The following is a 17,857-nucleotide window of genomic DNA, read 5'->3' on the forward strand; positions in this document are numbered from 1 at the left end:
GGTGTGCGACACCCCTGTATTTGGGCGTACCCTGGTGTTCGGATGTTTGTTGTGTTGCATTGTATGTTGGAGCGCGCCTGCATGGTCCATAGATGGATCTGGTTGTGCCGTCCTTTTGATGCGAGCCCTTACGCGGATCGCGTACTGGTTTATGTGCGGCGTCGTTTGCCGCTTTATGTTGGCTATGAGGTCGTCTATCCGACCGGATGGCCGTTTTATTTTTTAATTGTGGAGGATCTAAGGCCTCCTCATCAAATTCAGGTAGCAACTTTCGCTTCGGATAGCTCTTGGTGTGGCGATTACTATCGTACTTCGCTGCAATGTTAAGTACTTCACTCATTTGATTTTGAATGTGTCTTGTGCAGCCTTGAGCCTTTGCTTCTGTTTTTTCAGACTCCTCGCCGTGGCAACAAGCCTTTGGTGGGCATTATGTTGCTCCTGGCGCCTGTCCGGTGTGATGTCGTCCGGACTGTTATCTTCGACGGGGTTGGGTTGTTCGGCTTGATTTTCCGTGTTGCCGTGGTTGGGCAATGGTTCACCCTGCTCTAACGCTGGGTCTATATGATTGTTATTTCTGCCGAGGCGGGATTTGGAGCAACGTTTACGCCGCCGCTTTGACTGCTTCTTGAGGGAACCACCCTTCGCCGCGTCCTTCCGTTCCTCGTCGTTATTTTCTTTGGGTGTGTCCACCATGTATACGTCATGTGATCAAGTAGGCGTCCAGTGCCCTATGGGCAGTGGTTCCTCTTCGCCTCCCGCATCGTCATCCATACCGTCGATGTCTTCGGAGTCGAAGTCGAGCATGTCGGTTAAGTCATCGACAGTGGCTACTAAGTGGGTGGTGGGTGGGCGGCGAATTTCTTCATCATCCGCATCCCAATCCTGCCGGACGTAGTTCGGCCAGGACTCTCCTGACAAGGAGAGACACCTTAATGAGTTCAGTATGTCGCCAAAGGGCAAGTGCTGAAAAATATCTCCGGAGGTAAACTCCATGATCGGCGCCCAATCGGATTCGACAGGAACGGGCGCAGGCGGTTCGGAGTCCGTGGCCGGAGAAGGATCCGGCAGTTTGGCAACACGGCTCTCGTGAAGGGTAAGGTCGATATTCGGCTCGACCGCCGCTGAGGATACGACCTCCGTGACAGGGTCTATCCACCCATCCATGGATGGCGCAACTGGCTCCGAATTGAGGTCGGAGCGGCTGCCGGTGCGATTTCTCGAACACTGTCCGATGGTAGAGCTAAATCGTACTCATCGTGACCGCGCGCACAAGGCAGGGGCTCGAATCCGTCGAAGATCAAGTCTCCGCGGATATCGGCCGTGTAGTTTAAGCTTCCAAACCTGACCTGGTGGCCAGGGGCGTAACTTTCGATCTGCTCCAGATGGCCAAGCGAGTTGGCCCGCAGTGCGAAGCCGCCGAACACAAAGATCTGTCCGGGGAGAAAAGTCTCACCCTGGACTGCATCGCTATCGATGATAGTAGGAGCCATCAAGCCTAACGGCGACGACACAGAGGAACTCTCAATGAAAGCACCAATGTCGGTGTCAAAACCGGCGGATCTCGGGTAGGGGGTCCCGAACTGTGCGTCTAAGGCGGATGGTAACAGGAGGCAGGGGACACGATGTTTTACCCAGGTTCGGGCCCTCTTGATGGAGGTAAAACCCTACGTCCTGCTTGATTATTCTTGATGATATGAGTTACAAGAGTTGATCTACCACGAGATCGGAGAGGCTAAACCCTAGAAGCTAGCCTATGGTATGATTGTATGTTGTCCTACGGACTAAAACCCTCCGGTTTATATTACAACCCTCCGGTTTATATAGACACCGGATAGGGTTAGGGTTACACAAGGTCGGTTACAAAGGAGGAGATATACATATCCGCATTGCCTAGCTTGCCTTCCACGCCAAGTAGAGTCCTATCCGGACACGAGACGAAGTCTTCAATCTTGTATCTTCATAGTCCAAAAGTCCGGCCAAAGGATATAGTCCGGCTGTCCGGAGACCCCCTAATCCAGGACTCCCTCAAATACTCTACCCTCGAAAACTATTGCGATCCCCTATACTTGTGGGCTATCAGAGGGCAACCGTGGATACGGCTAGCCATGGAAAGTGAAAGTTATGGTGGAAAAAGGAATAAACTTTATTTTCTGTTTGGGAACCGCCTATGATATATTTATGCATGGAAAGTATTGGGAACTCTAAGTCATTTTCGTTGGTGGGATGGATACACCTCCCAAAATGTTTTTTATCTCTAAGTTTTTCGCTTTGAGCTCTGGCACCTCTACAAATCTCTACTTCCCTCTACGAAGGGCCTATCTTTTACTTTATGTAATTTTTATTTTGAGTCTCCATCTTCTCTTATAAAAGCACCAACTAGGAGGCAATATGATCGTGCTTAAGTATTGGGTGTAGTTAATATTCGAGTGTGTTTGATGAATGGATCAATGTTTGAGCATGATGGGATAGGGATAACTTATTTTAGCGTTGACATTTTGAAAGACATGGTTGCTTGTTGATATGCTTGAGTATCTAAATTATTATGTCAAAACTAGACTATTGCTTTGAGTCACATAAAATTCCAAATGTCTATGCTATAAAGAAAAGAATATGATATGACATGATGAACATCACTCCACATCAAAAAATTTGTTTTTATCACTTACCTACTAGAGGACGAGTAGGAGTTAAGCTTGGGGATGCTGATACGTCTCCAACGTATCTGTAATTTTTGATTGTTCCATGCTGTTTTATTATCAATCTTGGATGTTTTATAATCATTTTTATATCATTTTTTGGTACTAACCTATTGACATAGTGCCAAGTGCTAGTTGTTGTTTTTCCATATTTTTTACATCGCAAAAAATCAATATCAAACGGAGTCCAAATGCCACGAAACTTTACGGAGATTTTTTATGGACCAGAAGGAAGATATTGGGCCCTGGTAGCACCTGGGGGGAGTCCCGAGGAGGGGACAACCCACCAGGGCCCACCTCGGGTGCCCCCGGACCGCCTCTTTGCTCTATAAATACCCAAATATTCCCCAAACCCTAGGGGAGTCGACGAAATATTCATCCAGCCGCCGCAGAGTCCAGAACCACCAGATCCAATCTAAACACCATCACGGAGGGGTTCACCACTTCCATTGGTGCCTCTCCGATGATGCGTGAGTAGTTCTTTGTAGACCTTCGGGTCCGTAGTGAGTAGCTAGACGGCTTCATCTCTCTCTCTCTTGATTCTCAATATAATGATCTCTTGGAGATCCATATGATGTAACTCTTTTGCGGTGTGTTTGTTGGGATCGATGAACTTTGAGTTTATGATCAGATCTATCATTTTATATCCATGAAAGTATTTGAGTTTCTTTGATCTCTTTTATGCATGATCTCTTATAGCTTCGTATCTCTTCTCCGATATTTGGGTTTTGTTTGGCCAACTTGATCTATTTATCTTGCAATGGGAAGAGGTGCCCGGTAGTGGGTTCGATCTTACGGTGCTTGATCCCAGTGACAGAGAGGGAACCGACACGTATGTATCGTTGCTATTAAGGATAAAAAGGTGGGATCTATATCTACCGCCATAGATAAACGGATCTTGTCTACATCATGTCATCGTTCTTATTGCATTACTTCGTTTTCCCATGAACTTAATACACTAGATGCATGCTGGACAGTGGTCGATGTGTGGAGTAATAGTAGTAGATACAGGCAGGAGTCGGTCTACTAATCTTGGATGTGATGCCTATGTAATGATCATTGCCTGGATATCGTCATAATTATTTGAGGTTGTATCAATTGCCCAACAGTAATTTGTTTACCCACCGTTTACTATTTTTCTCGAGAGAAGCCACTAGTGAAACCTACGACCCCCGGGTCTTCTTTCTCATATATTTGCCTTTGCGATCTACCTTTTTATTTGCTTTTATTTTCAGATCTATTAAACCAAAAAACCCAAAAATACCTTGCTGCAATTTATTTTATTTGGCGTTCGGTCTATCAATATTTACAATTTTTCCCCGTCCACGTGCCATTTTTGGCGCCGTTACCCGAAAGGGATTGACAACCCCTTTAACACGTCGGGTTGCGAGTGGTTGTTATTTGTGTGCAGGGGCTGTTTACGTTGTGTTGCTTGGTTCTCCTACTAGTTCGATAACCTTGGTTTCATATCTGAGGAAAATACCTACCGCCGCTGTGCTGCATCATCCCTTCCTCTTTGGGGAAATACCGACGTAGTTTCAAGCGACATCAGTTTGCGCTAGAGCATGAGGAGGAGTGCCGCCGCGGCCCCCACATCGACCACCACGTTCCACTGCCGCCCCCGCGGGTATTGCCGGAAGATGAGGAGGCGGAGGCGGAGTACCAAGCCGCCCTCGAGGAGGCCGTGCAGCACGCGCTGAAGGCGAGCCGGCTCAAGGAGGACGTCTGTTGGGATGGGCTGGAGCATGCCCTTGCCTTGTCCGCAGCAGGGGACTCCGTCCATACGCCCATGTTCGTCCCGCCACCGCCACTGGTGCCGCCCCTCGTCGAGCCCAAGGCCGAGCCGGAGCCGAAGCGCGAGCCAATGACCACGCGGAAGCGGTCTCCGCCGCCCCCACTTGGCTTGAGGAGTCCTATTTGTGGACCGGCCAGCTTCGCGAGTGGGTGAGCGCGCCTCCCTGCTACTACGTCTCCACGCTGGAAGAGGAGGCAACCCACCTTGAGTGCTGGAAGGCGCATTGGCTCACCGAGGAGGAGGCCGACGGCGAGCAGCAGATGCGCCGGGAGCAGTAGCTGCGTCGCGACGAGGAGGCATTGCGGCTTGAGGAACATGAGGAGCGTGCGTTCGCCACCGCAGCAGACGTCGGAAGAGGCTGCCCTGGCGACCTATCAAGCAGCGTTTGGTTGGGTTGGACGCTTCCTGTCTTCATTGACCTCACTGGCGGCAACGACGACGACGGCAAGGGCAAGGGCAAGGCGGTCCACTAGAGCAACATGCGGGCATTTAGAGTTTTTTTTTAATGTGTAGTTATGTTCAAGTGGACTTTGGCCGACGGTTGACCGGCCATTTTAGGCTAGTTGTAATGGGAGTATCATAGGTAGTATCATGCATGCCAACTAGGCAAATTTTATGAGGTGACATAGAATTAAATGAAGAAAGAGAGAGTTGAGTATCATATTAAATATTCTGCTACTATGTGTCATACATGCTAATAAATGAAGTCATCTATGATACTATGCACTACGGATGTAGTATCATACACTAGGGCCTTCTTTGGTTCATAGGATAAGAATTTTATAGGAATAGGAAAATCATAGGAAGTGAAATGATATGCATGTCAATTCTTATAGAGAAAGAGATGCCATTTGGTGCATAGGATATGATTTTTTTCATTGAGTCTAGACTAATGTTTTTTTTTCTCCAAAACGTGAAGGATTGATTCCTACATAGGAATAGGAATTCATTCCTACAAACCAAAGGGCTTCAAAAGAATTTTTCCTTTGCAAATCCTATCCTATATAATTCCTACAAAAATCCTACAAATCAAAGAAGGCCTAGTATCATATGCATGATACTAGTATATGATACTTTCCATTACGACCAACCTTATGTATAATTATACTTTATTAACTTTGTTTCGGCCACGTGGGTGAAAATGGATATGCCTCTGTTGGGCGCACCAGCAGATCCAAATCAAAAAGCGGACGCACATGTCCGCCTAGTCGACCCAAATGGATGAAAAGCGAACAAAGCGTGCGTCCGTTTGGATCGTCCCGTTGGAGTTGCTCTAATATAATGTAAATCTAATTTTTTTTTAGACGAGCCCTTTAAACCGGAAATTAGGGAGTAACAGATCTGAATTATTTTCGTAAAAGAAGTTTGAAAAGGGAGCTGAAGCGGCAGCTTCCTTTTGTGCTGTGTGCTTAGGTAGACGGTCGCCGAGCTGAATGCTGCTCTGACCTGCGCGGGTCCCACGCTTCAAGGCTTGGAAGATGGCCGGTGTGGGAATAAAGGGCTGGTGGGCAATTAAGGGCGTGGGAGAGCGGAAAAAAATTGCGGGCTCCACACAAGAGAAAACCGCAAACACCCCGTTAAACCTCCACGGTGACTGCATACGCCGGCGCTGCTGCCTCGCACAACTTCGAGGGGGAGCTGTCCGCGGCGAGCGAAGTTCGGCATCTCCTTCTCGCCGCTCCGTGGCGGCGATGCCACCTCGGGCTATCAGCATAAAGGTCCGCAATCCCCCTCTTCTGAAGTTTTTTTTGTCAATTTCCTGCCGCAACTTCTACGCCGATGAATATTTGATCCGAGGCAGCGGTGCAGGGATCTATGATGACCAGCTTCCGATCTAATTTGAGGTTTCTTTGCCCGCTTTTCCCCAGGTGGCGAGGGAAGAAGATTTGTCCTCACACATTGGAAACGATGGCTTCTATTTTGATCTCGTCGACTTCGACAGGGTGAGGGCTTTCCAGATCCCGGATAACACGACTATGTCCCGATTGAAGGTACCACCTTGCCTTATTCAACTACTAGAAGGACCACTGTTTCACTAAAAAGCTTAAACCCTAAATTTGGTCTATAGGATTTTGTACTTTTTAACAGATCTATCCGTAAGACTTCAAGGAGCTGAGGTAACGAGGCTTTTAGTTTAGGAGAAGTTAGGCCTTGCCTTAGCCCGTAGCAATTTTTTGTGCTGAGCAGGTAGAGGATCTCTCATTTAGTCCTCTCCTGCAAGCATTTTAGCATCTCTGCTTCTGGGTGTGTGCTATGTTGTATTCTGTTGTTAAGTAATAGGCCATTTTCATGTGATTTTTTTAACAGTTTTGCTAAAGCACATCTAGATGTGCTAACCCCTTTTTTTAATGTAAGTCTATTGTGGAAATCATGAGTCGCTGTACAAATTTTCCACTTCACCCCTTCTTCAATGAAGTATGGAGTATAACAGGTTTGAGTGGTCGTAGACTTGTTGCATGTTATTTAACAGAGCTATATAGAGATTGGCTTTCATCACTCTGCATTGGTGTACCTTATTGCAAAGAGAAAACTGCATTAGAACCCCCTAAACTATCACAAGTTCCTCACTTGACTCCCTCAACTTGAATCTCTAGGCTGGGGCTTCCTAAACTTGTCTTCATCTCACCTAGCTCAACTCCAAAAAACAAAATGTGCCACATGATCATCCCCCTCAGCATCTTCTCTTAGTATAACAGAGAAAGGGGGCTATGGAGCTCAAGCTGCATTTATAGTTTTTAGTATGTATGGTCCATTCTATCTATATCTATACTTCTATGCTTCTAAACTGAATATGAAAAGAGCGAGTTGCGGAGATCCAGCACATCTCACCCGTCCATGTGTTTAGTGCAAACAAGGTTAGCATCCTCCCCTAATTAATAGCATACCTGATATCAGCGCCAATGCTACCAATTAATTATATTCTACCAAATATCAACCTGCTGCCAAACATAAGTGTGCAATGCAATTGATATATTGCCTAATATTGACGTGCATTTCACGTACATGATTACTAGTATCATTAAATTTGCTAAGAAATTTCTACCCCAAATGTTTTAGCTGAAGAATTCCAGATGATCAGCAAGGTTTTCTATTTTCCATCAATTGTAAGATTGAATGACGAGTTTCTATTTTTATGTTGTTTATAGATATATCTTGTGCAAGCAGACAAATATGTTCCTTTCCATCGTATTGTTTCTGATGGTTCATAATGACTTCAGTATTAATTGGTTAAGTTGTTCACAGGAGGAAATTGCAGTAGAGTTCAGCATCCCATCTCAATTTCAGCGCCTCTGGTTGTTTTGTAAAAGGCAAAACGGGACATGGCGTCCTGTTAGGCCATTCTCTACCGAAGAAAACAATCTATCTGTAAGAAGGCATTCTTCATGCTACGTTCTGGTTGCCGTTTTAGACAACTTATGTTCTTACTGGTTCTTGATACAATTCTTCTTGGCAGAACTTTGGGAGTAGCCCGTTTGTGTCTAGTTAGTTTGGTTGTTATCATCTTATTATCTATTGGAAATTGGGTGTCGCTGTGGCTATGCGAGCTTGCACTCAGCCCACTTCGTTTAAGGATGCCTGGCTTATTTTCTTATTACAAAAAGGTGACATCAGGAGCTAGTCCCTGCTCCCTGGTTGGTCTTTTTTCTTATCTTATCTATGGGTGTATTCTATTTTTTAGCATCTTATCATCCATATCCTATTGTGCGAAGAAAGAAATATACTACATTCTCTAGTATCTTCCTATATTATTGTTTAGGAGCACCCGCCAGTGCTTAGATGAGGGCGAGCGCCATTGCCTAGGTCCTCTGACCCATAACCAAGCTGTTATAGGGCATCCTAGCGTAACCACCCATTTAAGGGATAAGATCCTGCTAGTCAGAATTAAGAATTCACAGCCAATGTTTATGTTATGGCTAATAATCTTACTATATCTTAATTCATGCTTACAAATGTTTCATAGTTAATACACAATAATTACTAAACTAATCATGAGTTTAGCACAATTCTAATGCTGCATGATGGAGAAACTCAAATTAGCCTTCTTTAGTTCCACTGCAGCAAGAATAAGGGATCCCCTCAGGGTTTGAGCTAGCCTGGCGCACTTATGAAGTACACGCAACCAATCAGCGCCGTACCTTGTAGTTGTAGTCTGTGCTAGCTTGTCTATCTCATGCAACCTAGGCAACCAATGATGCCTTATATGAAAGGATAATTACAAATAATTACTCTTGCAGATGACTAGCCTTCATAAACTATTGTCAAGGACCTTCTTGTTCCTGAATCCTGATGGTGTGAAGCTGTTTTTGGAGGTTGATCCTGAAACCTGAACTTGAACATATTTATATTTACCTTTGTGGATGTCTGTAAAAAGGACCCTTCTTGTTCAATCCAACGGCTTATTTATTTAAATTCTCTCGCTATTGGCTCCTTGTAGGTGCTCAATGATTCTTCCCCACAAAATCTGAGCAACGATGATGGATTAGTGTTTTTAAAGCTTTATGACCCAGAACAAACGCAGATACGGTCAGTACCTTTTACTTAGAAGTTAAAACTCTCTTGTTCTTTTTTGTTTATCAGTTGAGATCTTTAATTTATACTCTGTTCTCTGAATGAGGCTCACAGATATATTGGAATGCTGTTTGTAAAAGCTTCATCAAGGCCTTCAGATATTCTTCCGAAACTAAGAAGTCTAGCTGGTTTTTGTGCAGATGAGGAAATGGAATTATATGAGGTCAGGTTTTGCTTTACTGCAATCTTGCCACTACTGATCTGAAATGCAGTTTTTCACCACCACATTTTATGTTTTCTCATTTTAATATGCAGGAAATCAAATTCGAACCTTCTGCCATGTGTGAAGCCATAGATGCCAATATTACATTTTCAGAAAGCCAGGTTCGTCTCTGTCTCTGCTGTAAATATCTGCAACTGAGGGCGTTTTAAAATGAAAAATTCAGGTCGGGGAACCTCTCCCCCAGTGACCTTTCAAAAAAAAAACAGGTATGTATTTCGTGCAAGCGTCTTCACATTTCCATGCCCTTTTAAACACTTTCTTGGTCCTTTTCTTCTTGCAGATTGGGCATGGGGATATCATTTGCTACCAGAAAAGCTCGAAGTCTTTGAGCCACCATGCATACCCTTCTGTTGAAATATTCTTCAAGCGTATTCATGATTTGAAGGCAGTTGTTCCGGTGCTTTACTTTCCCATCTCTGAAGACTTAAATTCTAGCTCACTGCTATTGGTGGCATGATTATATTTTTCGTCTTCTTTTTTAGGTTTCTCTCTTGGATCCTTATTTCGGCAATACCATCATCACGTAGTATATTTTCTAGTTTGGCTCTTGGATTTGTCTGAGTCACGACTGACGACATTTTTTTTACATGGCTGCTGCTGATGTGCTGTTGCTGCTTCTTTTATACGCCTCCTGAGTTGCTGCTGGCAATGTTGAAAAAAAATGGCTGCTGCTACCTGCTGTTGTTACTGTCTTTATTAATGGGGCAATATTTTGATGTCATCTCACATCTCATTTTTTTTGTTTATCCTTATTACATACTCCCTCCATCCCATAATCTAGGACCTTTTTTGACACTATGTACATTTTATTAATTATTTGTATAGTCGCCGTATCGCTGAATTGCTGTTTCTAGAATTGCTGTATCCCATGTCCCTGTTTCCTTATCGTCGTATCGGTATTTCGTCGGTAGTTTGAAAAGCAAATATACTCATGTGAACATCTACCCCTACTATATCTGCCCCTCGTTCCCCTTTTATGATTCATGCCAAGCTGATCGTTGATTCTGTTGTTATTTTCAGCTTTTCCCAAGTTTTATTTTTGTAAACAGTTGAGTATGGGTTTGGAGGAACAAACATATGCTTTTTGTTGCTGTTATTGATGTCATGATGCTGGCATCTGATTTGCCTCTATATGTGCCAACGTTTATGTATTCCTTGCAGTTCCTTGTATTTTGTAGTTTGTGCAACTAGCAAGGTGCCGTTTACGTAATGACAAGAATTACATGTAGGGGGAGCAAAGGAAGATATTAGCTCTGGAAGAGGAGGTTGCTAGGTTAAAACATCAGTCTGACCTTCAAACAGAGAAGGCAAACATGGGTAGTTCTACTAACCAAGAACTTGTCTAACTTCTCATTCTCCATTGTTTAAAAGTACACTATAAATTTGTAGCAGCAACATATAAGATACACCAATGCAATGCAGAATGCCAGCGATTTAAACGTGAGCGAGACAATGCGGTACGACAGCTGAATGAGCTGCAGGATCAGAATCCTCAGATTTTCCTCGAGTTTCCCATCACAAATTTGCTGCAAGCAACGGAGAACTTCAGTGACCTGTGTAAGGTTGGAGACACCGAATATGGACGTGTATATAAAGGCATTATACACGATACTACAGTAGCTATCAAGCTATCCAGATCTGATATTTTATTTCAACAAGAGGTAGCCTATGCCTGTATTAATGTATCACTTAGCTGATTCTGTTACTAACATAAGGTCATCACAGGTTTCTATTCTTCGTCAAGGCAGACATCCAAGCATTGTCAACTGCATTGGAAAATGTTCTGAAGTTTCAGCTCTTGTGTACGAGTGGTTGCCAAACGGAAACCTCCAAGATCACATTGTTTGTGCTAATGGCTCTACACCTCTCTCGTGGCAGATCCGCACACAGATCATCGGTGAGATTTGTTCTGCGCTGCTGTTCCTGCATTCGCGTGAGCCTCATGCTTTGGTCCATGGCGATCTACGTCCTTGTAACATATTTGCCGACGCCAACTTCAGAAGCAAGATCTGCAACTTTGGTATGTTAACCCTGTTTCTCCAGCCCGGCAACCACCAACCAGCTCTGACAGCCAGGTTGCCATACCTGGACCCGGAGTTCCTCACCACCGGAGAGCTCACACCCCTTTCTGATGTCTACTCTCTGGGTGTTATCATCCTGTGTCTCTTGACTGGATTGCCTCCCTTGACTATTGCAAAGAAAGTTTCAGAAGCATTGGAGAATAATAGCTTGCACACGCTGATTGATAAATCAGCAGGGAACTGGCCTTATGTACAAGCCAAGCAGTTAGCCGTCATTGGTCTTAGCTGTGTGGAAATGACGAGGGAAAAGCGACCTGATCTCTTAACAAAGGTATGGCCAGTTGTTGAGCCCCTTATCAGGAAGCCTCCTGCAGCCCCATGGCCATATGTCCAATCGGCAGTTACAGGAAGTTCCGCGCCTGGCCACTTGATTTGTCCAATTCGCATGGTAATAACTTTTGTCAGCATTTCTATCATTTCCAATAGCTTGGGGTCTGGGGATATGTTTTTATACTAGGATAGGAATTTTCTTATTGATGTGGAACAGGTTAGACAACAAAATTTTGAAGGCTGCCAGGGGCCAGTTAATAACATATTTTGCCCTTCGTTTCTTGGAGTGGTTATAATGCATGTCTAAAAGATTCCCTGCCTAATGACCGCCGGGTGGTAAACCTGTACATTTCAGGATATTATGAAGGATCCTCAAGTGGCATCTGATGGATTCACTTACGAAGCAGAAGCCATAAGGCGCTGGTTTGATGGCGGGAACAACAGGTCTCCGATGACGAACTTGCCGCTAGCAAATCGTGATCTCGTCCCAAATCGCGCCGTCCTCTCTTCCATCCAGGAGTACCATGAACAGCAGAGGCAGCCAGGTTCCTGAACCTCAATCTTCTGACGACATTAGGGCAATAGGGCTATATGTATATGTATAACTTGCTGCGTAGGTATCCTGTACATTCGCGACCAGTTTACCTCTAGTCGATCTTGTTATGTTCACAATCTGTAGCATGACGAACCAAGGATTGATCTTGTTATGTTGAAAATCTACTAATTAATTCCGTTTGGAATTCGCAATCTGCTAATCTTACTCTGCAATGTTTTGCAGTTATACCTTGTTTGGCAATCTAGTACCCCCTCCGTCCTATATTTCAGCGACAAATATGGGACGGAGGGAGTATATGACTTGCCTTCGTCTAGGGTTTTACACTTTTAATGCTTTGCCAGCTATGGAAAATACCCCTTGGCTGTCAGGTGCATATGCACCTGCTATGAAAAACTAAATTAATAATTGCGGAAAAATAAAAAAATAAAAAAAATTGGCAACAAATTTGACTTTCTGTTTTTCTCGTATGAAAAGTTTTGCCAATGAAAATCTCCAGTAGACTTTTGAAAAAAAAGAGGACAAAAAGTGTGAATGGTAACTTGTATGTAGTGTTAATTATTTTTTTCGCCCACGAACCATGAAAGTCATTCCTTAGCGAATTTACACGAGTATATAACACTAATCATATCTGTTGCTAAAAAGTTTGAGCATCTTTTGACTTCTTTGCAATTACTATTTTTTAAAAAATCGGATGCAGCGACACCCGAGAGCCAAACGTCTGCCTCCATTTCAGCTATGCTATTTGTACCAGGGGTGTTCCCCAACTTAAAATTGATTGCACTAATCAAATAATTAAATTGAATATTTATTTTGCAATTTTGTTAAATGGTAAATAAGTAAACCCCTTCTCTCTTCGTGCCTTGACTCGAGACTGACCCCCGAACCATCGACCTCTTGTGATGTTTGGAAGCTACCTAAATTATTTGGCAACGTTTGCACAAGCCTAGATATCACCTGTAATGCAACCATCTGTTCATCGGCATGATGGCTTTCCTCAAAAAAATAGTGAAGATATTTTCTAAATATAAATGACACAGTTCCTCCGATTGACTTGGGATGATTTGTGCGGCCTCAATATATTCTAGCGAGGCTACGTTTAAAATTTCGTCCGAATCGAAGTTCGTTTGGCGCTTGAACAATTAAATATGCGGTCGCAGTAGTCGGTTAAATAAATAAATACAATTGCTAAATAAAATGTCCAATTGGGCCAGCCTGTATTTCCCTCTCTCTAGCCCAATAGGCCACCTCAATTGCCAAGTCCAGCCCAGGATCCCCACCTAGGCCCTGCTATAAAAGGCAACCACTCCCTGGAAAATGCACATGAGCTTCTGGGTGCTCCACCCCCTTATATGAATATCAAATTCAAAAAATACCAGGGATATTAAAAAAAACTGGAATCTTGGGATATCAAATCTGGGTGTCCAATCTACCCCGGTTTGAAGTTTCATAGAAAAATACCAAGAACTGTGTCCGCGACGAAGAAAATATAGTCTGATGTAAACTTTGTGCATGAAGTTATTCTCCTATTTTTTGTAAACTTTGTGCGAAGTGTTCTTATCTTTTATGTGATTCCAGATGCTAAACAAGGAATGTGGGAAAGTTGATTAAGCTAGCCACCTGTTTGCCTCACATGCGGATAATGATTTACGATGTGATGATGTGGAGGCAGGAGGTGTCGACCATGGCGGAGGTGGCGATGGAGAAGATCTAATCATCTGCTACAAATCTACCGGATACGCAAGGGCATTGTGAGTTACTTGTGACTTTTACCCTCTTGATTGATGCAAGAGTTGTTCGACATTGTAGTATGGACATGCCTACTTTTTTGAAATTTTTCTTTCTTTAGTATTTGAGTTCACGACTTCACTTGAATTGAAGAGCATCGGATATTGTTAACCATTATTTTGTTTAGAAAGCTTCCTACAAAAAAACTATTAAGAAAGCAGAGTCATTAGTGTGTTTCAAAGAAGCTATATACATGCCATCTCGCCAAGCACTGTTAACATGTTTTTTTAGGAGCATTTTTTCCCCACCATGTCTTCATCGGGGCTGTCACCGGCACACTCCTCACTTCCTAAACACATATTCTTCGTGCATGTACTTGCAGTGCATGATTCTCCTATTCGAATAACAACAGTACATAGAGCCATTCACTGGAAATGCCTTCTCTTACACCTTGTGGTTGATTTTCCAATTCTGCAGATAAACACTACCAAAGTAGATTTTAATTACGTCAACGAGCTCCCTAGTGAAAGCTTTAGCCATTTTTAATTGATCTGGTGCTAATTTACTACTTTACTGTTTGATATTTGGAATTGTTTTACTGTAAATAACTCAAATTCAGTGTGCAATGTGACACTACAACGACATGACATTACAGAACAAGAACTACTTGCTAAGCACAACCATAAAGTTTGTTATTCTGAATATTTTGATCTGGTCATTGAGATTTATTTTTAGGTGATCTATTTATCTGATTTTGTAATTATCGTTTCTCTAACTAATACTGCCATAAGTTAAGATGGTGAACTAAATCTGACTCTCTTACATATAGCCTATAGCAACCTTCCCTGAATGGATTGGCCGCCTAACTCCATTTTCTAGGATGGATTTTTTACAGGCTTTTTGTAAATGGGTATGTGTAATTTTTACATTGTTTTGGAGAGAGCCTATGGACTAGAGAAGCCATAGCAATGTGTCACACTATTTAGAATATTTGCAGCTGACATCATATTCTTCTTATCTAACCTTCTACTTCCCCCGTCTGGAATTAGTTGACACACAAATGGATGTATCTGAGATACATCTGTTTGAGCGTGTCAACTAATCCGGACCTAGGGAGTAACATTTATTGAGGATAATCACTGGAAGAACGGTTTCTTCTTAAGAAACAACTGAAACCATCTTGACTAGATACAATAGTTTTTTTTATGTTTTCAGTGCAGAACACACGGATGTCTAAGAAATTAAATTTTGTTTATAATTAAGTATTTTTTTGTAGTTTCTTCATATAATAATCATTTATTCAACATCGGTCTTGATTAGTTGATTATTTAGTAGCAAAAATGATTCCATGGTGCCCATGTCAAGTCTAGCAGTGGATAAAAAAAAGCATGCAAACTCATATTTGCTCTTTGTTGTATAGAGTATAAGCATTATTTGTGCGTGCCAGAGTGTGGAGTAAATGAGCTAGGCCAAATTTCCATAACTTCCCCTAGCAAGTGTAATTATTTGAAGGAAATATGCCCTAGAGGCAATAATAAAGTTATTATTTATTTCCTTATATCATGATAAATGTTTATTATTCATGCTAGAATTGTATTAACCGGAAACATAATACATGTGTGAATACATAGACAAACAGAGTGTCACTAGTATGCCTCTACTTGACTAGCTCGTTAATCAAAGATGGTTATGTTTCCTAACCATGAACAAAGAGTTGTTATTTGATTAACGGGATCACATCATTAGGTGAATGATCTGATTGACATGACCCATTCCATTAGCTTAGCACCCGATCTTTTAGTATGTTGCTATTGCTTTCTTCATGACTTATACATGTTCCTATGACTATGAGATTATGCAACTCCCCTGCCGGAGGAATACTTTGTGTGCAACCAAACATCACAACATAAATGGGTGATTATAAAGGTGATCTACAGGTGTCTCCAAAGGTAGATGTTGGGTTGGCGTATTTCGAGATTAGGATTTGTCACTCCGATTGTCGGAGAGGTATCTCTGGGCCCTCTCGGTAATGCACATCACATAAGCCTTGCAAGCATTACAACTAATGAGTTAGTTGCGAGATGATGTATTACGGAGCGAGTAAAGAGACTTGCCGGTAACAAGATTGAACTAGGTATTGGATACCGATGATCGAATCTCGGGCAAGTAACATACCAATGACAAAGGGAACAACGTATGTTGTTATGCGGTCTGACCGATAAAGATCTTCGTAGAATATGTAGGAGCCAATATGGGCATCCAGGTCCCGCTATTGGTTATTGACCGGAGATTTGTCTTAGTCATGTCTACATTGTTGTCGAACTGTAGGGTCCGCACGCTTAACGTTACGATGACAGTTATTATGAGTTTATGCATTTTGATGTACCGAAGTTAGTTCGGAGTCCCGGATGTGATCACGGACATGACGAGGAGTCTCGAAATGGTCGAGACATAAAGATTGATATATTGGACGACTATATTCGGACACCGGAAGTGTTCCGGGTGATTTCGGGTAAAACCGGAGTGCCGGAGGGGTTACCGGAAACCCCCGGGGAAGTAATGAGCCTTATTGGGCCTGAGGGGAGAGAGAGGGCACCAGCCCAGGAGGTGGCGCCCCCCCCCCATGGGGAGTCCGAATTGGACTAGGGAGGGGGGCGGCCCCTCTTTCCCTCTCCCTCTCCCTCTCTTTCCTTCCCCCTCTTGTTTCCTAGTTGGACTAGGAAAGGGGAGTCCTACTCCCACTAGGAGGAGGACTCCCCCTCCCTTTGGCGCGCCCCATAGGGCCGGCCGGCCTCCCCCTTGCTCCTTTATATACGGGGGCAGGGGGGCACCCTAGGACACACAAGTTGATCTTCGTGATCGTTCCTTAGCCGTGTGCGGTGCCCCCCTCCACCATATTCCACCTCGGTCATATCGTTGTAGTGCTAAGGCGAAGCCCTACGTCGGTAGAACATCATCATCGTCACCACGCCGTCGTGCTGACGAAACTCATCCCCAAAGCTTTGCTGGATCGGAGCCCGGGGAGCGTCATCGAGCTGTACGTGTGCTAAGAACTCGGAGGTGCCGGAGTAATGGTGCTTGGATCGGTCGGATCGGGAAGACGTACGACTACTTCCTCTACGTTGCGTCAACGCTTCCGTTGCGGTCTACGAGGGTACATAGACAACACTCTCCCCTCTCATTGCTATGCATCACCATGATCTTGCGTGTGCGTAGGAAATTTTTTGAAATTACTACGAAACCCAATAGTGGTATCAGAGCCTAGGTTTTATATGTTGATGTTATATGCACGAGTAGAACACAAGTGAGTTGTGGGCGATATAAGTCATACTGCTTACCAGCATGTCATACTTTGGTTCGGCGGTATTGTTGAACGAAGCGGCCCGAACCAACATTACGCATACGCTTACGCGAGACCGATTCTCCCGACGTGATTTGCACAGAGGTGGCTTGCGGGTGACAGTTTCTCCAACTTTAGTTGAACCGAGTGTGGCTACGCCCGGTCCTTGCGAAGGTTAAAATAGCACCAACTTGACAAACTATCGTTGTGGTTTTGATGCGTAGGTAAGATTGGTTCTTGCTTAAGCCCGTAGCAGCCACGTAAAACTTGCAACAACAAAGTAGAGGACGTCTAACTTGTTTTTGCAGGGCATGTTGTGATGTGATATGGTCAAGACATGATGCTAAATTTTATTGTATGAGATGATCATGTTTTGTAACCGAGTTATCGGCAACTGGCAGGAGCCATATGGTTGTCGCTTTATTGTATGCAATGCAATCGCGCTGTAATGCTTTACTTTATCACTAAACGGTAGCGATAGTCGTGGAAGCATAAGATTGGCGAGACGACAACGATGCTACGATGGAGATCAAGGTGTCGCGCCGGTGACGATGGTGATCATGACGGTGCTTCGGAGATGGAGATCACAGGCACAAGATGAT

The 17,857-nt window shown here is 43.7% G+C and overlaps 1 protein-coding gene across 3 annotated transcripts; it reads left to right on the top strand.

Moving 5' to 3' along the window:
- Positions 1–6,005: 6,005 nt before the first annotated feature.
- Positions 6,006–12,381, top strand: LOC125539250 (U-box domain-containing protein 57-like). 3 transcript variants are annotated; one of them, XM_048702658.1, is made up of 12 exons: positions 6,006–6,209; positions 6,360–6,482; positions 7,735–7,857; positions 8,727–8,801; positions 8,927–9,015; positions 9,115–9,223; positions 9,316–9,384; positions 9,564–9,680; positions 10,513–10,600; positions 10,706–10,944; positions 11,009–11,752; positions 11,990–12,381. In XM_048702658.1, the coding sequence occupies exons 1-12, from the start codon at positions 6,183–6,185 to the stop codon at positions 12,185–12,187; spliced, it is 2,001 nt and encodes a 666-aa protein (XP_048558615.1). In that variant the 5' UTR covers positions 6,006–6,182; the 3' UTR covers positions 12,188–12,381. The 3 variants fall into 3 exon arrangements, with proteins under 3 accessions (XP_048558615.1, XP_048558617.1, XP_048558618.1); XM_048702660.1 differs by lacking the exons at positions 6,006–6,209; positions 6,360–6,482 and adding an exon at positions 7,946–8,123; XM_048702661.1 differs by lacking the exons at positions 6,006–6,209; positions 6,360–6,482 and adding an exon at positions 7,946–8,093.
- The last annotated feature ends 5,476 nt before the right edge of the window (positions 12,382–17,857 follow it).

Source organism: Triticum urartu, chromosome 2, assembly GCF_003073215.2.
Source record: "Triticum urartu cultivar G1812 chromosome 2, Tu2.1, whole genome shotgun sequence".
Taxonomy (NCBI): Eukaryota; Viridiplantae; Streptophyta; class Magnoliopsida; order Poales; family Poaceae; genus Triticum; species Triticum urartu.